We start from the raw sequence: 26,226 nt of genomic DNA, 5'->3' as shown, positions 1-26,226 counted from the left end.
CATACAGCTCTGCTTAAAAAGGGAGAGCTGTGTGCACCTAACAGTAGTGCAGGCAGCATTGCCCATGTATATTATGGGGATAGGAAGAGTTGGAGAGCAGCCAAGCACTGTCTAAAATTATAGCTACGCCCCCATGCATGCTGGTCACGCCCACTGGCAGCGTGGTGTGTTAACCCCCCTCTACAAATCCTGCGTTTGCCCCTGGGCCTAACTTGGGATCTTCGGTGCCCCCTCCTGCCCAGTGTTGGTACATGTGCTGTGAAGCCTCTCTGTCTCTCTACAGTAGCTATACTGCATATGTGTCACTCACCCATACCCACATAGTGTTTCTACTACCTCTACAATCATCCGCAGAGTGAGGACTCGGAAGTTAAAGTGGCACATGCCCCACAGTGGAAAGAAAGTGCCCAAGTAAGTGTTGCACTATATATATAAGAATTGTTTTTTCCCCGGTGTTTCCAGCACCTTTGACAAGCTGGAGAACAGACTACATACCTACCTGTACACTGGGTGACACCTACCTACCTGCTCCTTCTCCACCACTCAAAACTAGGAGAACTCTGCAACTAACTTATTGTTCTTTAAGCATCTCGTTCATTTGCTCCACAAAATGCTTCATCGGTCCTCCCCAATCACAGACGCAACACGTCACAATATGTTATATTATTTATTAAAATACTATCATTTTCATAATTAAAAATAAATTAATACAAATTATTGCACTGTGGATACATTGCTGTATTGACTGTAGAAAAAGTAGTTAGCAGGTTTATGACATAATCTACGCACAATCTAACGGACAGCAATGATAAGGTTAAAAAAAGGACAGAGCCGTGAGGTTTTGTATCTTATGCAAGAGAAAAATAGCAAAGAAAATCGTACTGTTCCCAAGTTGTCAATGAGTCTGCAGGAGAAACATAATGCCATAAATACTGCATATATATATATATATATATATATATATACAGCTTTATACATTATGCCCAACTTCTCATTGCTCTGAATTATCTTTACTATACATATCTATCAGCAATGTTATCTACCTCCCTGGTGCTTTATCTCCCTAGATTGTAGATGTGATTATTGCATTTGTAATACTGGTCATTAATAGTGATGTCCACCTCTGACAGATTTGTTATACCAGTCTTCCCTCCACTGGGACGATAAAGCCTACACAATATTGTGTTCTCTAGGCTTTGCTGCCTTAAAAATTTTAGTATTGACAGTTGACAGTTTTAGAGCAAATGAGCTTCTGGGGAGTTGGACACACCGGCACACTCCTAGCAGCGAGAAAGGTTTATCATCCCTCCCAGTCCTAAATCTCCATAAATGTTCTCTCTTTCCATGTGTCTGTGTTTTTATGTCCCCCAAGTGTGTGCCTTTATGCCCCCATGCTGGTGCCTTAATTTATTCTGTGTCTGTGTTTTTATGTCCCCAAAGTGTGTGCTTTTATGGCCTTATGATTGTGCCTTCATGGTCCCCATGCTTGTGCCTTTATGCCCCCATGCTTGCGCCTTCATTTTCCATGTGTCTGTGGTTTTTATGTCCCCCAAGTGTGTGCCTTTATTCCACAGTGTATGTGCCTTCATGGTCCCCATGTTTGTGCCTTCATGGTCCCCATGCGTGTGCCTTCTTGGCCCCCATGCTTGTGCCTTCATGGTCCCCGTGATTGTGCCTTCATGGTCCTCATGTTTGTGCTTTCATGGTCCCCATGTTTGTACCTTCATGGTCCTCATGCTTGTGCCTTAATTTTCCTGGTGTCTGTGTTTCTATGTCCCCCAAGTGTGTACCTTTAGCCACAGTGCTTGTGCTTTTATGCCCTCGTGATTCTTCATGGCCCCCATGGTTGTGCCTTCATGGTCCCCATGCTTGTGCCTTCATGGCCCCCATGCTTGTGCCTTCATGGTCCTCATGCTAATGCCACTATAACTTTCCCTCTACTTGTCCTTCATGAAGAAGGTCAAGATGGAGTCAATAGGGAGAACCTGCATATAGGACAATGGGTCAAAAGTGCAATCTCATAGCATACTCTATGCCATGTGCTCATTCAGTAGACTTCTGTGCTCAACAGGATTGCACATAATAAATTTAATTAATTAGTTTGTTTAAATAATGGATGTATAAACTGAAATATAGAGTTGAATATAAACAAGTTCATATGTATTTATATATAAGCAGCTTATTAACCTTCCAATTATTACAGAGCTGTGTTTTACTACCGAGGGGAAAGCATTATTTTTGTATTTATATACTATTCAAACATAATTGTATATTGGATGGGTTAATAGAAAATCAGTTCAGATATCTATTGTCTTTTGGTGAAGTGCTAATTAGGGCCTGAAATTGTACAGAGTGCTACACTGTTTATGGAAAAGGTTAATCATAGGCAGCACAGCACCACCTACAGGTCGTGAAATGTTACTGCTGCCCATTGTTGTGCCTTTAAAAAATCTGGGATAATACATCACTCAGTGGTGAGAGACACTTCAGTTATCATTGGGAAGAGCCATTTAAAATATACTAAAAATGTTGCAGTCTCCTAAACATTAGGAACACATTAATTCTAAATTAAATAACATAAAGTGGCATCTAGTAACAGTCACAAATAGATATGTAGAAGTTCCCCTGATGGGACAGATTGTTCTCCATTTCAGCCTGACAGAGGCAATCTTCCCTGTTATTTAAAAAGCTTTAAGGCGTAAGGGCTGCTGTGCGCAGAAACAAAATCTTCCAAAAGATCATAGTATTATCTAAAATATCTTCCGCTCTGTAAAGCTACTAAAATCTTTACATATATGTTTGTGACTGTTATTAAGAAGTTTATGGTCTTTCAAAAAAATAATAGAGAACAATGGAGATGAGATGGATTGTAGTCTCGGAATCCTTGGAGTGGGAAGATTAACAGACAGTCTTAGAGGTTCCATTCTCCTGTAGCGATATACACTGCGGCTGTGTTGTTATAATTCTGTCACTCGGTATTCGAGAACCTTCTGCATTTTCCCTGTGGTGTCCATATTCTACCACTAGAAGTCAAAAATATTATTTTTCCCTTCAATCCAGAAAGCTTTTGAACCTTGTACCTACATTCCTCTAATGTTACTCCCTCCTTAAGGTATCCGGTTTGCTTCATTTAAGTTATGCCCTTATTGGTCCTTGTCTCCTTCCTCAAAGCTCCTCACCCAGGCGACTGTGAGACGTTTGCTCTCCTCCCAGCTGAATGTGGGCGTGTATCCAAAGTGTTTTTCTGCCTTGTCTGTCTGCACGGTGAACGTGGTGCTGGCCACGGACAGGGTGTATGGGTTAAGTATAGGGGCGTAGGTGCAGAAAGGATAGAGGAGCCACTGCAGAAGTGCATTAAACAGAGCCAGCAGGTAGAGCAGAAAGTAGGGCACCACCGGACGGGCCCCTATCATCCGGAACCCACAGGTCGACAGGAATTCCATGTTGAAATCCTCGTAGCTCTTATATGGAGAGTTGTCGTAGCAGAAATACACCTGACCACCCAATGTGGATGGACTATCCTGCAGCTGGCGAGCAGCGAGGAGATGCATCCAGGCTACATTACCTGTATGGAAGAGAAATGTATATGGGTCACAGAAGATTCAAACTGCGTACAATGGGCTATAAAGGTGTCACAGATGTGCATGGTGGTTCTAAAGCTGGCTTTGCACAGTGGAAGTTTTGTGCTTTGTAAATGACCTCCTTTGGGATTTATTTGAAACTGTCATTTGGAATCTTCTCCTGAAAAGCCATCATTTAAAATTATTTCCTCGTTGCATGCTCTGAAACAGTTCTCCTTGTCTATGGAAATCTATGATTCATGCGGAATTACTTCTGTTTCTAGGTTACTTTCTCCTCTGGTTCTAATTCAACTCTTGCTCCATCTCCATCTTAACTAGTAGAATCCCTGCTCTTGTTCCAGCTCAAATCCTGCTCTGGTTCTAGCTCAATCCCTGCTCTGGCTCAAGCTGAAGCTCTGCTCTGGCTCTAGCTCAATCACTTCTCTGGTTCCAGCTCAAATTCCGCGCTGGTTCCAGCTCAAATCCTGCTCTAGTTCTAGCTCAAGCTCTGCTCTGGCTCTAGCTCAATCCCTGCTCTGGTTCTAGTTCAATCCCTGCTCTGGTTCTAGCTTAAGATCTGGTCTGGTTCTAACTCAATCCTGCTAGATAAAGCTATGCTCTGGTTCTAGCTGAAGTTCTGCTCTTGTTCTAGATCAAGCTCTGTTTTGGCGCTAGCGCCAGCCCTGCTCTGGTTCTAGTTCAACACTCTGCTCTGGTTCTAGCTCAATCCCTGACTTAAGTCTAGCTGAATTCCTGCTCTTGTTCTAGCCAAATTCCCTGTTTAGATTGCAGATGGTTAAACATTATCGTTATCTTACGCACATACACTCAACATACAATTGTACATAAACAGTATTATCCTACGCACATACACTCAACATACAATTGTATATAAACAGTATTATCCTACGCACATACACTCAACATACAATTGTACATAAACAGTATTATCCTACGCACATACACTCAACATACAATTGTACATAAACAGTATTATCCTACGCACATACACTCAACATACAATTGTACATAAACAGTATTATCCTACGCACATACACTCAACATACAATTGTACATAAACAGTATTATCCTACGCACATGCACTCAACATACAATTGTACATAAACATTATTATCCTACGCACATACACTCAACATACAATTGTACATAAACAGTATTATCCTACGCACATACACTCAACATACAATTGTACATAAACAGTATTATCCTACGCACATACACTCAACATACAATTGTACATAAACAGTATTATCCTACGCACATGCACTCAACATACAATTGTACATAAACATTATTATCCTACGCACATACAGTCAACATACAATTGTATATAAACAGTATTATCCTACGCACATACACTCAACATACAATTGTACATAAACAGTATTATCCTACGCACATACACTCAACATACAATTGTATATAAACAGTATTATCCTACGCACATACCCTCAACATACAATTGTATATGACCAGTATTGTTTTCTTACCGACATACACTCTGCCATGTTCTGTGGATGGAGAGATCGCTCTGAATAACCGGCGTCCTGTCCTCAGCCCCTGGCGATAAAACTGCTTCATGAGCTGATGCCCCTCACCGTATATCCCAGTGGGGCGCAGCGCACAGGTATACAGGGTCTTCCCGTCCTTAATCTGCGTACAGATATTAACCAGTGACCACGTTGTGCTGTTATCATGTAATTATTCTGCCAGTATGTAATCAGCTAATCACTACAATCACACAACAATATGCTGAAGAAGACAAATATAATCTGACCTAACCTTATCTGTTCACACCACAAAAATCAGGACTGACATGTGGGAGATAGTTACCCTACTTAGTGTGCAGTGATCTACTAACACCTACAGGTCCATCGCTAACTTACCTTTCTCCCATTGGCTTGCAGCACAATTTTCTCGGCTTTGGATTTGCTCAGTGGATACGGCTGATTGTGGTATACGGTATATTCTGTGTCTTCATTTCCCCTGGAACATGCAGAGAAATAGGTGAATATCCATTACAAAGATGGGCGCCAGGCTTTACGTATAAGAGCCGTCATATAACCTACCTGTAGAATGGGTCTCCATGTATGTTTGGACCTACAACTTCCATACTGCTGGTGTAAACTAGGTACTGAATTCCTTCCTCCGCACATACTTTCAACACGTTCTCCGTCCCTGCGGACACATAGAGAGAATGGTCGGGTTACACAATGGTGTCTATACTTTGTTTATTGAAAGCATATAGCTAAAGATCTAGCAAGGTAACAATATAATGCATGGATTACAAGGCTTTCCATTTTCAAGTATATCAATCAAAAAAGTACAAAAGAATAAAAACAAGAAGATACATATATGGGGAAAGAAGAACTAAGAAGAAGAGGGTAGAAAAAGGGCCGGGGTTGGGGTATGGATATGGTATAATGTGGGGAGGAGGACCACAAACGTCTCACATACGGTCAATGTCTTTGGAGATTGGAGGCATCAGTAAAAAGATCCCTGAAGAAGCATAGTGCGAAACGCGTTGGGTCGACCTACTCTCGCCCGTTTAGGGCTACACAAACTGACTTTCACCACTGCTGTGGATAGCAAACGGACCCGGTCACGCATGCGCATGCGCAACTTCGCCGACCACAAGATTGTCAGCAACTTCTGGGTTGCCACATCGCTCTCCAGCACATTGGGAACTCAGTTATCGGTCATTCCCGGTAACAAGTAAGGACCTGAGAGGACATTATTGGCCCTATATGACCATGGGTAAGTCCCCTATTACAAGGTCCGTTTTAAGTTTTCTCCGCTGGAACCTACTGTCGGCTGACAGACTATAAGGATATTTGTGCACTTTCCGTTTTTGGCACAGTATTGGCTGCAATCGTTTCTTTGGCATGAAAGTGGACTATTATTAGCCCTATCAAAGACTCGTGTTACTCATGGTCCATGTTGATCTATTTGGGATTGACACGGATATTGCTAGCCTTTTGGATGGTACATAAAATATTTATGTGCTGGTTTTATACTACTGTGTCAGTGTAAATACACTGTAGGGCTGTTATTTGTTTCACTGCCCTTAATAAATCTGTTTTTTGCTATCATTACTGTACCCTCTGTTTCAAGCGCCCAGGGAGTCACTGTTGAAATATCAGTAAAAAGAGATGAGTAAAAATAGGGTGATATCATGGTAACCCCATAGGGTTACGCTATGGAAGATCGTGTTGACATGCTGGTTACATTCCAGTTGCACTCACACTAGCAGTAACATCACAAGTAGTTACTCGGTGACAACATATGGAGAATTATATATATAAAAAAGACAAACACTGATATCTAGACACAGCAATGGGCAATTAGGAGAAAGGACTAATGGGAGCAGTCTAAATGCAGCAATGACTGTGTTAATGTGCTTGAAGAACTTGTCTGAGAGAATCTGGCACTAGAGTGACATTTGAGTTGTATACACAGTCATACAGGAGGAATGGGAGAGTACGTCTTTTATACTGTCAGAACACACCCACGCAAATACCTCCAGACATGCTAGAAAATAGATAGAAACTGGTTATGTCCCCTGATTTACCAATTTCACCCCCCCCCCCAATGATCTTTAGCCACACTACAAATCCATTAGACCAAACCTTCTTTGTGGTAAATAAAAAGACCTCATAGGCCAAGTCTTTGCACAGCATTCTCTGTTAACATTTCTATCTTGAACAGTAATAATCATTATTTACATATTATATATATTTAAGCACTTATAAATCATCATTATAATTTATTTATATAAAGCCACCAATCACACAGTGCTGCACATAGACTATATGTCATTTGTATCAGTCCCTGCTCCATTGGAGCTTACAGTCTAAATTCCCTGCCACACACGCAGATTGTGGTTAATTTTATCTGCAGCCATTTAACCTACCAATATGTTTAAATACCAGCATGCCTGATAACGATCCTATTGATTCTGCTATCGAGTATTGGGTTAATTTTGAAGCGACTATACAATATCAGCTCCAGTATCATAATGAGCGTAACCAGCATAACGTTCCACATACAAACACTCACACACGTATAAGTTCATTCCTATGGGAAATACATGTAAAATAATTAAGTCTAAACCAATGTGGCTAAATAAAAAGGTAAGGGAGGAAATGCAAAGGAAGAAGTGTGCATTTAAATTCTTTAAGTCTGAAGGGTCAGAGAAGTCCTTCCGTAGGTACAAGGAATGTAATAAAACATGCAAAAAGGAAATTAGATTTGCTAAATTAGAAAATGAAAGGCACGTTGCAAAAGAAAGTAAGACAAACCCCAAAAAGTTTTTTAAGTATATAAATGGCAAAAGGATTAAAAAAGATAATATAGGACCTATAAGAAGTGAGATGGGTGAATTGATAAATGATACTAAGGAAAAAGCAGAGGTATTAAACACGTTCTTTTCTTCAGTATTTACCAGAGAGGAACAAATGGTAGGAGTAATACATAAAAGTGGAAATGAAACCATGCCATTAATTAATACTTGGTTGTCAGAGGAAGAAGTCCAAAGGCGACTGAAGAATATTAAGATAAATAAAGCTCCAGGTCCAGATGGCATACACCCAAGGGTCCTTATGGAGTTAAACTCGGAAATAGCTAGACCGCTATTCCTAATTTTCATAGATTCAATTTCATCAGGCTCAGTACCAAGGGATTGGCGAATAGCAGATGTGGTGCCGTTGTTTAAAAAGGGGACGAGATCACAACTAGGGACTTATTGACCTGTAAGCCTGACATCAATAATGGGGAAACTACTGGAAAGTATTTTAAGGGACATTATTCAGGATTACTTGGTACGCAATAAAATTATTAGTGCAAATCAACATGGATTTGTGAGGGATAGGTCATGTCAAACTAATCTAATTAGTTTCTACGAGGAAGTTAGTGGGAACTTAGACCAGGGCAGCACAGTAGATGTGGTCTACTTAGATTCTGCAAAGCCCTTTTGATACAGTGCCACACAAGAGGTTGGTTTACAAAATAAGGGAACTGGGTCTAGGAATCAACATTTGTACTTGGATCGAAAACTGGTTAGAGAATAGGGAACAGAGAGTTGTGATAAATGGAACATTTTCTAATTGGTCAAAAGTCTTAAGTGGAGTACCTCAAGGTTCCGTGCTGGGGCCATTCCTTTTTAATATATTTATTAATGACCTTGGTGATGGTTTAGAGAGTAAAGTTTCTATTTTTGCAGATGACACTAAACTCTGTAAGGTAATAAAATTAGAGCAAGATGTAGCTTCTCTACAGAGGGACTTAAATAAACTGGAGGATTGGGCGGCCAAATGGAATATGAGGTTTAACACAGATAAATGTAAGGTTATGGATTCAGGGAGCAAAAACAACGCAATCTACAAATTAAATGGAATTAATTTAGGAGAATCTATAATGGAAAAGGATTTGGGAGTGCTCGTAGACAATAGACTTAGCAATAGTGCTCAATGTCAAGCAGCAGCTGCAAGGGAAAACAAAGTATTGGCATGCATAAAAAGGGGCATAGATGCAAGGGAAGACAGTGTAATTTTGCCACTGTATAAATCATTGGTAAGACCTCATCTTGAATATGCAGTACAGTTCTGGGCACCACTCTATAAAAAAGATGATTTGGAACTAAAAAGGGTTCAGAGAAGGGCGACAAAATTGGGTATGGAGTCATTAAGTTATGAGGAAACGTTAGCCAGTTTAGGCATGTTTACTTTAGAAAAGAGGCGTCTAAGGGGAGATATGATTACTATGTACAAATACATTAGGGGTCAATACAGAGAACTTTCATGGGAACTTTTTACCCCAAGGACCATACACAGGACACGTGGTCATCCCCTAAGGTTAGAGGAGAGGAAATTTCACAACCAGCAAAGGAAGGGGTTCTTTACAGTAAGGGCAGTCAAGATATGGAATTCACTGCCAGGGAAGGTTGTGATGGCAGATTCAATAGATATGTTTAAGAAAGGGTTAGACAAAGTTTAGCGGAAAAGTGTTGTAGTGGATATAGGGTAAAAATAGAACTGCAATATTGAGTCTGGGGGGATTTTCACAATTGAAACAGATTGGCGGTTGCTTACTCTGGATCAATTTCAATTACAAGTGCAGGATCGCAGGAGATCCAAAATAGGTTGAACTTGATGGACTGGTGTCTTTTTTTCAACCTCATCAACTATGTTACTATGTTACTATGTTACTATGACAGCCGTATGGTCCCAAAAACATCTCCCAGTCAGTGACTCACCAGTGATTCATCCTAACCGAGCGCCTCACTCTGGAAAAATACATACATAGAAATCAGGAGTAACCATCCTAAGGGACACATCATGGTGTAGAGACACCCAGCTGGATAATGTCATACGTGTCGTCCTTTGACCCCTAAAACACCAGCACATAGCAATGATCGGTGTCTCGGAACTACTGAATGTAGAGCATAAACATGCTGGAACAGAGTGTTCATTCATTACTATGTATTGGGATGAATCACTACCTTTAAACTCTGTCATTATCATTTCTGTGCAAATACCCTCCACCTCCTGGTTTTTCACATAATTAGGTGCTAATCCCTTATCCAACAAAAAAAACAATCAAAACACCCAGAAAGTTTCCCTTGCTGTGCAGACATGTTATTGATCATATGCAAAATGAATTAATAGAAAAGTTAAAATAAAATCCTCAGTGTATTATCCTTAGGATTTTTATTTAAAAAATAACATACACCTTGAAAAAGACCCGTGGTAGGGTCAAAACGCGTCAGAGTGGGCTTGTTATATCTGGCTATTATTGCCACTGCTTTGTGTAGAAGACCAAGGCCTTGTTCCAGATCAAAGATCTTGCTATGTGCATTGATCTTCAGCTTGCTCTGGTAAGCAGCCATTTATACCAATCCAGGATTCTTGTATTTATGTTTTTATATTGTTATTTTTTAAATAAAAATCCTAAGGATAATACACTATGAGAATTTGAATTTTTCTCTATTATATATGGTGTGCTAATATCCTTTGAAGAGATCTTTATGAAGAGGATGTCGTATAGGAAGAAATTCAACCTTCATAAGGATTGACCTTGGATGTCCCATATGAATTTATTATCTCAAGTAATCAGTGTGGGACATTGTGTATGGACTTATGGACTTAATGGTTGACAACTATTATTCCTATGTCTCTGATTGACTATTTATTGTGCTATTTGCATCTGTGATTGTCCACCCTATTTATAAGTTTTTCACATAACTGCTATTATGGGGAGATATTCACACATGAATATTCTATAATTAAGTGATTTTGGCATGAGCGCCTATGGGAAGTGTTATTTTGTATTCAATATGTCCATGTGATGTGAGGGTGACATCCTAGTTACACTTCTTGGGCTGCTTTTGCAAGAGCGCTCTACTAGGGACTTTGCTGCTCATTAATAAATTAAACTAAAAATTGTATTAGGCTGTACGTTATGGGGCCACCTCTTCGCTAAAGGACTTAGAGTATTAGAAAATCCATCTTGGATGGGTGACTGAGACACAATAATGGGCTTTCGGAAACTCCAAAACCTGGCAGACCGTCCAAGCAGCATTTAAATTAAATTCTCATGGGTCTGAGGTTTTTAGAACTAAAAATTGGCACAGTATGCTTCAATTTATGTAGCACAAATAGTGCAGAAATCAAGAAAGGTTCCGTTGCTGCTGAAAACTCTGTATCACTAAGCCAAGAAGTGTTACATAAACTTCCAAGTATATTACCTAGGAAAAATAAGACAATTCTTCAAGAACAGAATAGACGCCTGAATAATAATATTTATGAAGCAGACCTTGAGTCAATGCCAAACTGAGAGCTTTTTTTTTCTTTGGAAAGGTTTAAACAATTCCTATCCTGGAAAACAATTTCACTGGTTTAATTTTTATATATAAAAGAGCTAGTAAATAAAACAAAGGCTTCTTAGGAGTGTTTCCATTAGCAATTTTGTTCTCGTTTAACAAAAGTTCCATCTACTTCAGCTATCAACTAAGAAATTGTTTTTCCAAGATCTTTATCTTACGGTCAGTAATAAAGGCCGTTGGAGTCGTACCCACAATTTATAATTTTAGCACCAAGGGGAGCAGAAACAAAAATGCTGCCCCCCTAGTCCTCAATTTTAACCAAATGAATCTAAACGATTCATAAACTGCGCCCCTTTCAGCGTTGTGCTCTGTGCGGTCGCCCCTATCACGCATTCTACCAGAGTAGCATCATTTTCCTGAACAGATTTGGCACACTTCCCATTTTTTTATATAAGCAAAGATGCTACTTGTTCACCCACACATAATCCAACCATCCTAGAGCGGACATTTCAACCTGTGCCAGCAGAATTATTCCAGTAGCTGAAAATACCTCCCCACCAATGTGCGCCTTAATTCCCACTTGTGCATGTAGAATGTATAAAATACATGTGCGATAAACAATATTTTGCATCCCCGGCGCCCACAAATCCAGAAACACCTCCCAAAATGTGTCCTTTCTTCACTAGAATTTAATTAAATAATCTCACCTCGTGACATATATTTGTAACTGGGAGCAGAATCAGGGCCATTATTGTGGCTAGTCCGTATTCAGCAAGGAAACCAATATGCTCATTTCCGTCAAAAGCAGCAAAATATTACACAGCTGCAAATTTCCTCAACCTTAAATGACCTTTTATATACGTTCTTCTTGGGTGTAGCTTCAAAAGCTACCACTAGAGGGCAGTCTGTGAACGGGTCCATATATAAATCTGCAAATTATCGAATAAATCCTTAGCTTCCACTTCTCCTGCTACAGCAGAGGGTTTGAGTACTCACTTGTGCATGTGCTTCACTTTGGATTTAAAAAATAAAGTCTCAATTAATGCACTAATGAATATTGTAATCTGTTAACCTTTATTATTTCTTCTCTCGTTCTGTATTATTTCATACCTGTGACGTTGACTTGGGTGACTTTGGCAGCAGGTACCCTGCCCCAGACATCCACAAGGCTTGCTGTGTGTATGACCAGGTGGCACCCACATAAGGCTTTTCGGACATCGTCCAACAAGGATATATCTCCACGGATCAGTCGGACGTTTACTTTGTCTAAGGAAGAGCAGACATGGAAAATATTCAGTGTGGTAAGGCAGACAGAAAATAAGTCTCACAAATGCCATTTGTAAATAAGATATAAAAGGTTTAATTACTAGTTGTGGTGTAAACATTTCTGCAAGAGAAGTTCCACCAAAAATTATAAAATTGTTAATTGCTAAATTTCCAACTGTTGTTAAACTTATTTCGATTCATGTGGATTAGATTTAACATGATACTACCCTTATCTAGATCACAATGTTGTTTTGATTACCATAGACAGATGACGTTTGCCAAATTTGTGATGAGAAATTTTCAGAAATGTTTGAAATTGAGACAATATGTTGAAAAGAGAAATCAGGATCTAAATTTGGCACTCATGTGATCCACATAAATAGGTCTGTTTTAACTAGGCCCAGGTCTGCCCTAACCACGCCCATGTCTGTCAAGTTTGTCTGTAGGACAGTAAATGATGGGAATAATTTTTACAATATCCATCATCTTCTGTAAGTGTAAAAAAAGCTTATAGATCTAATAACGATGACCGGTGGATACACTTCACTATCTGTCTAGAATGTCTAGGCACGGCCATGGGCACTAAACGCGGCATGGCAGTTACAGGAATTCGATCCCACAAGCCTCTCGTTCAGACTGCTGAAACACCTGGGATATAAAGATTCACAGTGACAAAATACAGAACTGTCTTGTGGGTCCCTGGAATCTCCTGCAATATTGAGTTGATTTTTAACAGACTTAGCAGTCTAACCTCTCCTCCGCCACGAAGCAGCCAATATAAAATTGGAAGTTCAAAAGTTTAAACGTTCAAAAGACACGTGAAATAGACAAAAACAAGTTAATGAAAGACTACAAGTTAAGGCCAAAAGGGTACAATGAATAATATTACAAAACCTCTCGAGTGCCAGAGTTTACATAGGCTGAGGAAATCTTCCCTCCAGCATTTTAAAATGATTCGCGGTAGACAGCAGGAATGTGAAATATGTACGTAGTGTAAAGTGCTTTCAAATATGAAGTGCTTCAAATTACAGTACACTAAAATATGACATCTAAGAACAATACGTAATTAAGCTGTGGGTGATTGTTGGATGATATCCCGTCCGTCTCACTTTACATCTGATTGGCTGAATTGCCCAATTGGAACTTTGTCAGCTATTACAGCATGTTCCTACATTACACTAATTTATTATCATTTATTTATATATTATGCAACGTTATACAAAGAATATGTAATTATGAGTATTAGCTCACGATTAGATAACTGACCTCTTAGTATAGTATACTACAGTATATCAATACAGTATAGAAAAACATACCTCCCCACTGTCCCGACTTAGGTGTGATGGTCCCAATTTGAGGGGACTGTACCACCCTCCTGATGGCAAGGACTTATGCCTCTGTGAGTGGATGCTCTGCATACCTTCCGCGGGTGAACGTGGCAATGCAGCGGTGTATTTCGGGGAAGGGATAAGTTTGGGGAAGCCTAACTTTTGCCGGCTTTGCTAGGGCGATCAGCTACCATCTAGATATGCCTAGTGGGGATGTTGGTAGGTATGGAAAAGTGAGTCTGCTTTGGGTTTTTACAAAAGGAGAATATAGACATGTCTGATTTGTGACTGAAGTAGGTAACGAGAAGCGTACCTGTCACGGATCCACAATTGAGGCAGCCATTTTGTGGGTGGTTCCAATTTCCACAAGATTGGAGCTTATGAATTAGCAGCTGTGCTGAGGGATTCTAGTGTGGTCTTACCATGTACACTCATGCAGAATAATGAGGAGTACTTAGTGGCTTAACGCCACAGGAAAATTTTATTTATATATATATATATATATATATATATATATATATATATATATATACACACACATTCAAATGTAATTATATTTAAACATTTTGGTGCTTATGAGCCTTCCCCAATTTGGAAGGCTGTAACTGCTGCCATATTAGATTGAAAGCTCTTGTAAGCAAGGCTCTGACTCCATGGGCGGAATCCAATTGTCGGCGATGTGGTTCAGGAACATTGCACCTCGCACTTTGCTGGCAATTATGGTAGAAATCTCTGCTCGTTTTTCCTCGCGTCTCCACGGGGTGTGAAGAGAAATTACCAGAGATTTCTATGAAATCTCCATTGTGAAGTGTCTCTTGAACGTCAGTGAGAAACTTCGCGGCCAATTGAATTCCTAACAGTTGTCTTAAGATATGTTCCTGAATTGTAAGCCTGTGTGGTAGTCAATGTATGTTCATTTCTATCTGTCCACTGTATAGAGCTGTGGAATTTGGTGCGGTCTCATAAAATAATACTAGGTGGAATATCCAACAAGTTCCCATGTAATTTGTGAATGTGTTTGTTGTAAAGCAGAGCAGTATCTTCTAACCCCCAAACCAGCACATATAGAGTGCATTTAGCCTAAGTATGTAGCATGCAGAGTTCTGGGAATTCCCCCCTCCCAGCAATGTAGGTTTGTCCACACAGGAGCTAATTTCTTTGTCTGAAGTCCCAAGTACACAGGGAAAACAAAGTTCCTTCATATCTAAGTAAATGATTGCACAACAGTGAAGAAAACTTTGTAGCATTTTGCACTAGTGGAAAAATGTCATAAGAAAAATCATTTTTTTAGACCATTGTAACGTTCACCACACAAAGGGGCTATTTAAGAACATGCGGTGATAACAGTGATTCTTTGCCGCTTAGCGCAGAGATGAAAAACCACAATTTATTATTAAAATATTGCAGAGGTTAGAAAACCCTCAATGTGCCAGCATAGAAGGGACAGAAAAAGCTAATTCAAAGCTCCCACCTAACACCAGCTATAAAGTCATTTCCCTTCAACACAAGTGTATCTAAGTGTATTTAACATGGGGAAGGAGATGGAAAAACATACGTAGGTACTTGTGTATTAAAAATAGACCCTTTAGGCTTATTGGGTGCAAAGAAAATAAACCATGTTACAATTCAAGGGGTGCAAATGTCTGTGTGTGCGTGTCTATGTCTGTGTGTGTTGTGTATGTGTGTGTGTTGTATATGTGTGTGTATGTATGTATGTCTGTGTGTGTGTCTATGTCTGTGTGTGTTGTGTATGTGTGTGTGTTCTATATGTGTGTGTATGTATGTATGTATGTATGTCTGTGTGTCTATGTCTGTGTGTGTTGTATATGTGTGTGTATGTATGTATGTCTGTGTGTGTGTGTGCATGCATGTGTGTGTGTCTGTGTGTGTATATGTGTCTGTGTGTGTTTTTGTGTGTATGTGTGTGTGTGTGTCTGCGAGTGTCTGTGTGTGTGTGTCTGTTTGTATCTGTGTCTGTGTGTGTCTGTTTCTATGTGTGTGTGTGTGTGTCTGTGTGTGTGTATATGTGTCTGTGTGTGTTTTTGTATGTGTGTGTGTCTGCGAGTGTCTGTGTGTGTCTGTGTGTGTGTATGTGTGTCTGTTTGTATCTGTGTCTGTGTGTGTGTCTGTGTGTCTGTTTCTATGTGTGTCTGTGTGTGTCTGTGTGTGTGTGTCTGTGTGTGTATGTGTGTGTATGTGTCTGTTTCTATGTGTGTCTGTGTCATACATGCCAACTCTCCCGGAAAGTCTGGGAGACTCCCAAAATTCGGGTCAGTCTCCCGGGCTCCCGGGCAAGCTGGCATTTCTCCCGCATTCCAATCTCACCGAGAATCGCGTCAAATTTGACGCGATTCTCGGTGAATCACGCCATTTTGGAGGGCGGGAGGGGGCGGGACGAGGCCAATCGCGTCATTTTGGCCCCGCGGCGCGAATTACGTTTTTTGCGGGGGCGGGGCAAAAATGACGCAATTGGCCTCAGGGAGGTTACTCTGCTCTCCCGAGAGTCTCCCGGACATCCTGGGAGAGTTGGCAACTATGGTTTAATGTCACATTTCATTTTCGATACACTGTATGTATGGCATGCACATGTACAATGTTTAGACGTGCTTAGGCACATCACAGATGTACAGTAGATCTGAAGACTGTGATCCCCCAACTGGCCAGCGAAGAGGGGTCCGCTGACTGCCAGTGTCGACCTTTTATTGATAAATAGCAGTGATAGATAGACCCCTGTATATTGGTTGTGCGTGCAGGTGACACGGGCACTGACTAACTGAAAGGCTTGATCCAGCAGTCTTTTATTAAAGCCTTAAGATGCCATTTATTTCAAGCAGGAAATCCACTGATTTGGGATTTATATACAATCTGAAGATTAGGTGCTGCATATTGCCGTAATAATAACAGGATGCTCATTCATTGCTCATATCCACATTTACAGACCAAAAATGGTACTTTCCGTTCCTGTCAGTATTTGCAGGATTAGCTACAGTACCTGGTTTATGTTTCCTTCTGACATAAAAGAGGAAGCATCGAGATGACATAAATACAGGGTTGTATTGCGCTACTACATTGAAGACTGGTGTGGAAACGTCACAGGATGTAGCATGTCGGGTTTATGAATACAATAATAAAACATTAGCCGCAGAAGGTGTCATTGCAGAAAGTTTCCCAATGGTTACATACTGCCGTACATGGACACAAATGCCTGTGATGCTAGCATCTCACTGGCCTCTATTCTCCTAGCTCATTACTATGTCCAGACCCCTTGATTGGTAAACTGTAACTTTAACTGCACTTTCTGCACTTCCACCTGCTGCTTATTATCTCCGCCCCCTCCCAAGAGCTGCTCTGGGCAGCCTTTTATCCGGGACTCTGTGGATAGTGTCTCAGCCGAAGGTGTCTAGGGCTACGTATACACTGGAGCGTTTCTGTCCAAAGATACGACCGGTCGGAAGTTGGGTTGGTGCGTATAGTGACACAATGGTCCAAAGTCGTTCCAAAGTGTCGCTTGTCGGCTCATTTGGTTGGCCATACTGTTTAATATTTTCTGACCAATCACCGACCGATCATGCAGTGTGTATGTCCGGCTCTGTCGCTTACCATCCAGCCAGGTCGCTGCAGTCTTTGTTTTAAATAGTCCGAAAAATAATATTGTGACCTGTGAGGTGGCCAAAATTGACTGCAAATGACTTGAAATTAGTTTTATTGAGGTCAATAATAATGTAGGGGGGAAAAACAGCAAAAATATGCGATTTTAGCAAAAAAAAAACAGGGATTTTAGAAAAAAATTGGTTTTGCCAAAACAAAAACCAAAACACAAAGTTAATCCAGATCCCAAACCAAAACCAGAACACGGGGGCCAGTGAATATCTCTAATTAGGACATGTGGATAGCTATAACAAGGCGGTTTTAATCAGTGTGACAATGTGACAATAATGAATGAATGAATATTGTGCTGTCGTTCTCTGAAGACTAGAGGACCAGATGAAGGACCAGATGAAGAGCACAGATCTGAAGGTAAATGGTGTCAGTGTGTATGGATGAATCATCAGACTGATCGGACCTTCAGTCGTAGGTACAATCGTTTGAGATAACACGCCGGACGGAAAATTCTTCAGTGTGTACCTAGCCTAACATTGTGGATGGAAAGGGGATGTGTGTGGGGGAGGATCAATGAGAAGCCATAATCAAGCACGTTGCTGCTTCTGATTGGTGCTCCCATTCACCCCCTTTCTTAGCCATGAACGAATGGACATGTTCACCACTTAAGGTGGCTGTGGAATGTTACGCATACTCTCCTGGCTTCTTATTGGCTGGTGACAGCGGCCAATAAGGAGTGCAGGATTCCCCACAAAATCCTGATGAACAACGTAGCAGGAAATGTGGAATAAGGGGACTATTGAGGAAAGAAGTTTTTTTTCCACTATTAAGCACATTTAAGGACTTTATTCTCTGTGTGGAATATCCCATTAAAGTCCATTCTTCACCTGCTCTTCAGTCACTTCAGCTTGCAAATGCAGCATCAATGTGTTCAATCTTTATTTATTATTAGGGTGTTTTTTTTCTGGTAAATGTAATAAATATTTTTTATTTAGATAATTTTTTTCCCAGAGGAAATCTGCAATTTCCTAACAACCTCTTCCCCCCTCCTTTGTTTTCCTACCTTTGTTTACAGTTCCAGAGTACGTGTTCATAATCGGCTTGGTAGGAATTTATTTAAGGTCTGTGTTATGTAATCAGATCTGTGTTTGATGTCCTTCAGGGCGTACGTCCTTCCTGAGATGATATTCTCATAGCTCTCCTAATCCTGCAAATCTGTCACATGTAGGGGAGATGCCAGTGACAATAATACTGCCCATGAGCCCACTCGTAAGACATATGGGCCCCCTGATCATGTTTTACACACCACACCTTGAGAGATGAGTTTGGAAAACTGTATATCACAATACGCAATGTGTTTTAGGGTGATAAAGCAAACTGGTGTAGTCTACTTTAGTCAATAGCCCCCCCTGAGATCACTGGCACCTTGATATGTGTTCCCTCTTGTCCCATCTTTTGGGACATGGGATAGAGCAAAGAAACAGCAGTGAAGCAAGAACAAAATGACTATTTGGCGATACTAGCCCAGTATGATACATATTGATGATGATGGCAATCAGCGGCACTAGCTAGCAGCTTATGATTGGGTGATTGCACATTGACCCCTCCCACCGATTTATTGATTAGAGACATGGCTTTGTTATATCAAGCCCCGGCCGTCTCTCCGCACCATTAAGTGACATTTCCAAGCTGCGGGGAAGAAGACTCCCACTTGATTTTAATAGTGGAGAAACAACAGATGTGGAGTAGTTTATATTTCATGATATTTTATATTGAAAATGCAAATTTTTAATTCATTAATAACAGTCCAGGTACTATTCTCTTGTATATGAAACTTCATTATGTTATTATATATGTTATTATATTGCTTACAAATAGGGTAATGATTAGCATCTCTACGCTATGGTTAGTGCGCACACAAATGTGTCCAGATGTGAATGAGCCCCTATAAGTTCCCTAATATAAAAACAACAATCCTATCAGAAGTCATTAGCCATATATACTGTCTAGTAGAATTAATATGACACTTATCTCCCGTGAACAGGGCCGGCAGAACGCGGTAAACAAGGCGGGGGGGGGAGGAGGAGAGAGGAGACTGAGAAAGAAAATATGTATGTGGCACGGTGCCTTCCTTCTCCAAACTACTCCGTTCACACAGATTGTTGGGCGTGACATCATCACGTCCTGACACTCAGTGAGGAGCGGAGGAGAGAGGAGCCAGCACACCGACAGAAAAGAAAAAGAAGAAAAAAAGACCGAAGAGAAGAAGACAGAAGAAGAGAAGGAAAGAAGGTCATAGAAAGGTAAGTAAGTAATGGCGAGGGCACAGTGGTGATGGTGGAGAGGGCACAGTGGAGATGGAGGAGGAGAGGGCACAGTGGAGATGGAGGAGGAGAGGGTACAGTGGTGATGGAGGAGGAGAGGGCACAGTGGTGATGGTGGAGAGGGCACAGTGGAGATGGAGGAGGAGAGGGCACAGTGGAGATGGAGGAGGAGAGGGTACAGTGGTGATGGAGGAGGAGAGGGCACAGTGGTGATGGAGGAGGAGAGGGCGCAGTGGTGATAGAGGAGGAGAGGACACTGTGGTAATGGAGGAGGAGAGGACACAGTAGTGATGGAGGAGGAGAGGGCACAGTGGTGATGGAGGAGGAGAGGGCACAAAGTGATGGAGGAGGAGAGGACACAGTGGTGATGGAGGAGGAGAGGGCACAGTGGTGATGGAGGAGAGGGCACAAAGTGATGGAGGAGGAGAGGACACAGTGGTGATGGAGGAGGAGAGGGCACAGTGGTGATGGAGGAGAGGGCACAGTGGTGATGGAGGAGGAGAGAGCACAGTGGTGATGGAGGACAAGAGGACACAGTGGTGATGGAGGAGGAGAGGGCACAAAGTGATGGAGGAGGAGAGGACACAGTGGTGATGGAGGAGGAGAGGGCACAGTGGTGATGGAGGAGAGGGCACAGTGTGATGGAGGAGGAGAGGGCACAGTGGTGATGGAGGAGGAGAGGACACTGTGGTGATGGAGGAGGAGAGGACACAGTGGTGATGGAGGAGGAGAGGGCACAGTGGTGATGGAGGAGAGGGCACAGTATGATGGAGGAGGAGAGGACACTGTGGTGATGGAGGAGGAGAGGGCACAGTGTGATGGAGGAGGAGAGGACACAGTGGTGATGGAGGAGGAGAGGGCACAGTGTGACGGAGGAGGAGAGGGCACAGTGGTGATGGAGGAGAGGGCACAGTGTGACGGAGGAGGAAAGGGCACAGTGGTGATGGAGGAGGAGAGGACACTGTGGTGATGGAGGAGGAGAGGACACTGTGGTGATGGAGGAGGAGAGGGCACAGTGTGATGGAGGAGGAGAGGACACAGTGGTGATGGAGGAGGAGAGGGCACAGTGTGACGGAGGAGGAGAGGGCACAGTGGTGATGGAGGAGAGGGCACAGTGGTGATGGAGGAGGAGAGGACACAGTGGTGATGGAGGAGGAGAGGACACAGTGGTGATGGAGGAGGAGAGGGCACAGTGGTGATGGAGGAGGAGAGGACACAGTGGTGATGGAGGAGGAGAGGACACAGTGGTGACGGAGGAGGAGAGGGCACAGTGTGACGGAGGAGGAGAGGGCACAGTGTGATGAAAGAGGGGGCACAGCTTAACTAACTTAAAATCTTATTACAAAGCATAATTATTCTTCATTTATATTATTCATATAGCAATTCATGTTTGCTATTTAATGTATTTATTTGTATTACTCTCTTTATTAAAGTGAATAATATATAATTTGTATTAAAATAAAAAGCATTATTGGATGAACAAGTAATTAATAAAAGAGGAGGGTGCAAATTTACTTTTTGCAGGGGGGTGTCCGACATGTTAGCCCTGGCCCTGCCCGTGAGGGTACAGTCATTTTCCAGGAGTGGGAGGGTGGGAGGGGGGTAGATCCTGACTAATGCTGACGCCCTTCTCAGCGGTATAAACCAGACGCCATTGACTTTGAACATAGTTTCCTGCACTGCTCTGCTATAATCTGATGTTGGCCAGATGATTTGGAGTCGATAGCAGAAGTTTCAGGACAGGAAAGTGCTGCACACACTTGACTAGAAATTGTATATAGCTAATGGTCACAAATTTAGTTAACATCACCAAAATCGGTGGGAAACAATTCCCAGTTATCACGATTTCCCTGGAAAAAAACAGGTTACGTGGAAGCCATAAATATAACAGTAAAAGACCTCAGAGGAAATACTGCATACAAGGTATAAATAGTATATACGTCAATGAGCTTCACTCCATCCGGTTCAGTTTGGCAGTGATTGTTTCCTAAATTAAATTGGGCTGCAGCTATTTGAGCAGCACGTTGGCTCAGTGGTTAGCACTTGTGCCTCACAGCACTGGGGTCATGAGTTCCATCCCTGACCATGTGAGGAGTTTGTATGTTCTTCCCATGTTTGCGTGGGTTTCCTCCAGGTGCTCTGATTTCCTCCCACAATCCAAAAACATACTGGTAGGTTAATTGGCTGCTATCAAATTGACCCTAGTGTGTGTGTGTGTGTGTGTGTGTGTGTGTTATGGAATTTAGACTGAAAGCTCCTTTGGGGCAGGGACTGATATGAGTGAGTTTTGCTGTGGAATTAGTGGCGCTATATAAATGATGATGATGATGTTTTACTTGATGTAAGGTGCTTGTTTTAACAAAGCCCAGGTTAACTCAAGAAGAAACCGCTCCCTGACTATGGGGCTTTACGTGGGGGGGGGGCGTAAAATGGTTTTTGAAGGCGTGAGGTGGCTGGGGGAGGAGGCCATGAGGTGGCAGGATGTTATAATATAATGTATTTATTATATACTTTGAGCTCTGTGTTCACTCATTCCTTGGCTTTCCAAATCACCTGCCAAAGGTGCACTTGGCAATGCAGGGTTTTAATTGTAGGGGAGTAGAGGGGGGACCAGCACTACTGACGTGCTGGCGATGCCCTCTAGAGATGCCGCAGTGTGGCCACACCCACACCTTGATGTGGTGACGCACGCTTTCGAAGGCATACAATCTCTGTCCTAATCAAGAAATTGGTTCAATGGTGCCCAAAATTAATCTTGGCAGCCTTGTATTTCTGTACCGCTACCCGGGGCCACTTGTGTAGCTCTATACAGCACCCCGGGGCCTCTAACATACCTCTATGTCACTCACCAGAGCCTCTTGCATAGCTCTATACAGCACCCCGGGGCCTCTTGCGTAGCTCTATACCACACCCCAGGGCCTCTTGCGTAGCTCTATGCCGCACTTTGGGGCCTCTTGCGTAGCTCTATACCGCTCCCCAGGGCCTCTTGTGTAGCTCTATACCGCTCCCCAGGGCCTCTTGCATAGCTCTATACCGCTCCCCAGGGCCTCTTGCATAGCTCTATACCGCTCCCCAGGGGCTCTTGCATAGCTCTATACCGCTCCCCAGGGGCTCTTGCGTAGCTCTATGCCGCACCTTGGGGCCTCTTGTGTAGCTCTATACCGCGCCCTAGGGCCTCTTGTGTAGCTCTATACCGCTCCCCAGGGCCTCTTGTGTAGCTCTATACCGCTCCCCAGGGCCTCTTGTGTAGCTCTATGCCGCACCTTGGGGCCTCTTGCGTAGCTCTATACCGCTCCCCAGGGCCTCTTGCGTAGCTCTATGTCACACACCGGGTCCTCGTACGTAGCTCTATACCGCACCACAGGGCCTCTTGCGTAGCTCTATGTTACACACCGGGTCCTCGTACGTAGCTCTATACCGCTCCCCAGGGGCTCTTGCATAGCTCTATACCGCACCCCAGGGCTTCTTGTGTAGCTTTATGACACACACCGGGTCCCCGTACGTAGCTCTATACCGCACCACAGGGCCTCGTACGTAGCTCTATACTGCACCACAGGGCCTCGTACGTAGCTCTATACAGCTCTCTGACTATCGGCCTTCTTGCTGCATTTTAAACTAGACACTTATGGAATTGATGGTTGAGAAGGACGCAGCACAGCAGCATCTGAAGGAGCTCGGCACAGATAGTACGACTACTGTACGTTAGATTGTGTGTCAGGGATCCCTGCCAGCAGCAGATCCTCCTCACAGACCACACCGGCTGATAAGGACTTTTCGTCACCGCTTTACACACTTCTTGAACCTCTGCCCACCAGATTAATTCACTTTCACTTGTTTCCTTGGCACAACGCCGCTGTCTGGTTACGTTTATGATCTAAAGCTGCAATTCCATAATTTCTCCTCTGCAGATATAGATTTAGTAGACACAAGGCAGAATGACAGCGGCATAACATTGTAAAGTTACCAGATGCGCTATGATAGAGCCGGACTGTGTGGTAATAGCAGCACTGTCTGCATGACAACAGGATACATCTTCATAGTATCGAACTGTCCCTATTTTCTAGTAATATCCCCGTTTTGCCATCTATTCTTATTCTCTTGGTTTTATAGTTATTAACATGCTGGTGTACAATGACATGCAGATAAATGATGGGATTATCAGGGCCCGCAGGCGGTTACCCAGGTCCTGGCGCTTCCTAGCTCTTTTCTGACTTTATCTGGGAATAACGCCAGTTACAATTTTTTCTTTCTTGTGTTTAGAATATTATTTTGTCAGGTCTTTAAGTTTCCTTTCTTCATCTCCTGCTCTTGTGCATTTCCAGATTTTGATTGATCTGATTGGCTGCATGTTGCTCTGTCCCCTCCAATATATTAACCTTTAGACAACCAGTAGCTAATCAGAGTGGCATAATGTATTGTACTGATCTTGTGGGAGGCAGTGACCTGTCCACCTGTGTGATTGTGCTAGTAAGGACAGGGGCAGTGACATGATGTGAGGAGGGGAATGGAGACAGCAGGAAGCCACATACTGAGAGTTATATAGTGAAAGGAGCAGGGTCCCCAAGCAGCACAGAGTATATCAGGAGATGAGGGATGTGTTAGTGAGGACAGGGTTGCATGTGACAGGGGCAGTGACATGATGTGAGGAGGGGAATGGAGACAGCAGGAAGCCACATACTGAGAGTTATATAGTGAAAGGAGCAGGGTCCCCAGCAGCACAGAGTATATCTGGAGATGAGTGATGTGTTAATGAGGACAGGGCTGCATGTGACAGGGGCAGTGACATGATGTGATGAGGGGAATGGAGACAGCAGGAAGCCACAGACTGGGAGTTATATAGTGGAAGGAGCAGGGTCCCCAGCAGCACAGAGTCTATCAGGAGATGAGTGATGTGTTAGTGAGGACAGGGCTGCATGTGACAGGGGCAGTGACATGATGTGAGGAGGGGAATGGAGACAGCAGGAAGCCACATACTGAGAGTTATATAGTGGAAAGAGCGGGGTCCCCAAGCAGCACATAGTATATCAGGAGATGAGGGATGTGTTAGTGAGGACAGGGCTGCATGTGACAGGGGCAGTGACATGATGTGAGGAGAGGAATGGAGACAGCAGGAAGCCACATACTGAGAGTTATATAGTGAAAGGAGCAGGGTCCCCAAGCAGCACAGAGTATATCAGGAGATGAGGGATGTGTTAGTGAGGACAGGGCTGCATGTGACAGGGGCAGTGCCATGATGTGATGAGGGGAATGGAGACAGCAGGAAGCCACAGACTGGGAGTTATATAGTGGAAGGAGTAGGGTCCCCAGCAGCACAGAGTCTATCAGGAGATGAGTGATGTGTTAGTGAGGACAGGGCTGCATGTGACAGGGGCAGTGACATGATGTGAGGAGGGGAATGGAGACAGCAGGAAGCCACATACTGAGAGTTATATAGTGGAAAGAGCAGGGTCCCCAAGCAGCACATAGTATATCAGGAGATGAGGGATGTGTTAGTGAGGACAGGGCTGCATGTGACAGGGGCAGTGACATGATGTGAGGAGAGGAATGGAGACAGCAGGAAGCCACATACTGAGAGTTATATAGTGAAAGGAGCAGGGTCCCCAAGCAGCACAGAGTATATCAGGAGATGAGGGATGTGTTAGTGAGGACAGGGCTGCATGTGACAGGGGCAGTGACATGATGTGCGGAGGGGAATGGAGGCAGCAGGAAGCCACAGGCTGAGAGTTATATAGTGGAAGGAGCAGGGTCCCCAGCAGCACAGAGTATATCAGGAGATGAGGGATGTGTTAGTGAGGACAGGGCTGCATGTGACAGGGGCAGTGACATGATGTGAGGAGGGGAATGGAGGCAGCAGGAAGTCACAGACTGAGAGTTATATAATGGGAGGAGCAGGGTCCCTCAGCAGCACAGATTATATCAAGAGATGAGGGATGTGTTAGTGAGGACAGGGCTGCATGTGACAGGGGCAGTGACATGATGTGAGGAGGGGAATGGAGACAGCAGGAAGCCACAGACTGAGAGCTATAGAGTGGAAGGAGCAGGGTCCCCCACAAGCACAGATTAGTGATATGAGTTTGTTTTCACACTTGAGGTGAAGCTTGTGGTGTCAAATGCAACTATATATGAAACAATATTAACATAAATCTGTTCCTCTTTTAAAGAAAAGGGAAGGAGCGGGAAGAAATGAACAGGGACATTACTGGAAATTTGGGGCAGTTTGATACTATGCAAAGTTATCCTGTTGTCGTGCAGGCAAAGTTGTTTATACCATACAGTACACACAAATGAACATCTTGTGTGCGCTT

The 26,226-nt window shown here is 42.9% G+C and overlaps 1 protein-coding gene across 3 annotated transcripts in view; it reads right to left on the bottom strand.

Annotated features, from left to right (window-relative positions):
- Positions 1 to 653: 653 nt before the first annotated feature.
- HSD3B7 (hydroxy-delta-5-steroid dehydrogenase, 3 beta- and steroid delta-isomerase 7) overlaps positions 654 to 26,226 on the bottom strand; it is a 35,091-nt gene continuing 9,518 nt past the window's right edge. For 2 of the 3 annotated variants that reach the window (XM_075178877.1, XM_075178876.1), the window contains exons 3-7: positions 12,514 to 12,669; positions 5,651 to 5,759; positions 5,468 to 5,567; positions 5,072 to 5,234; positions 654 to 3,565 (exon numbers count right to left, since the gene is read on the bottom strand). In XM_075178877.1, coding sequence (XP_075034978.1) covers positions 3,144 to 3,565; positions 5,072 to 5,234; positions 5,468 to 5,567; positions 5,651 to 5,759; positions 12,514 to 12,669 — 950 coding nt within the window. In that variant the 3' untranslated portion in view covers positions 654 to 3,143. The remainder of the gene's footprint in view (positions 3,566 to 5,071; positions 5,235 to 5,467; positions 5,568 to 5,650; positions 5,760 to 12,513; positions 12,670 to 26,226) is intronic. The other variant, XR_012678145.1, reaches the window with a different exon arrangement.

The sequence above is a fragment of the Mixophyes fleayi genome, chromosome 7 (genome assembly GCF_038048845.1).
Source record: "Mixophyes fleayi isolate aMixFle1 chromosome 7, aMixFle1.hap1, whole genome shotgun sequence".
Classification (NCBI taxonomy): domain Eukaryota; kingdom Metazoa; phylum Chordata; class Amphibia; order Anura; family Limnodynastidae; genus Mixophyes; species Mixophyes fleayi.
Note: the sequence above shows the minus strand (reverse complement) of the source record. Positions and strands in the feature narration are given on the sequence as shown.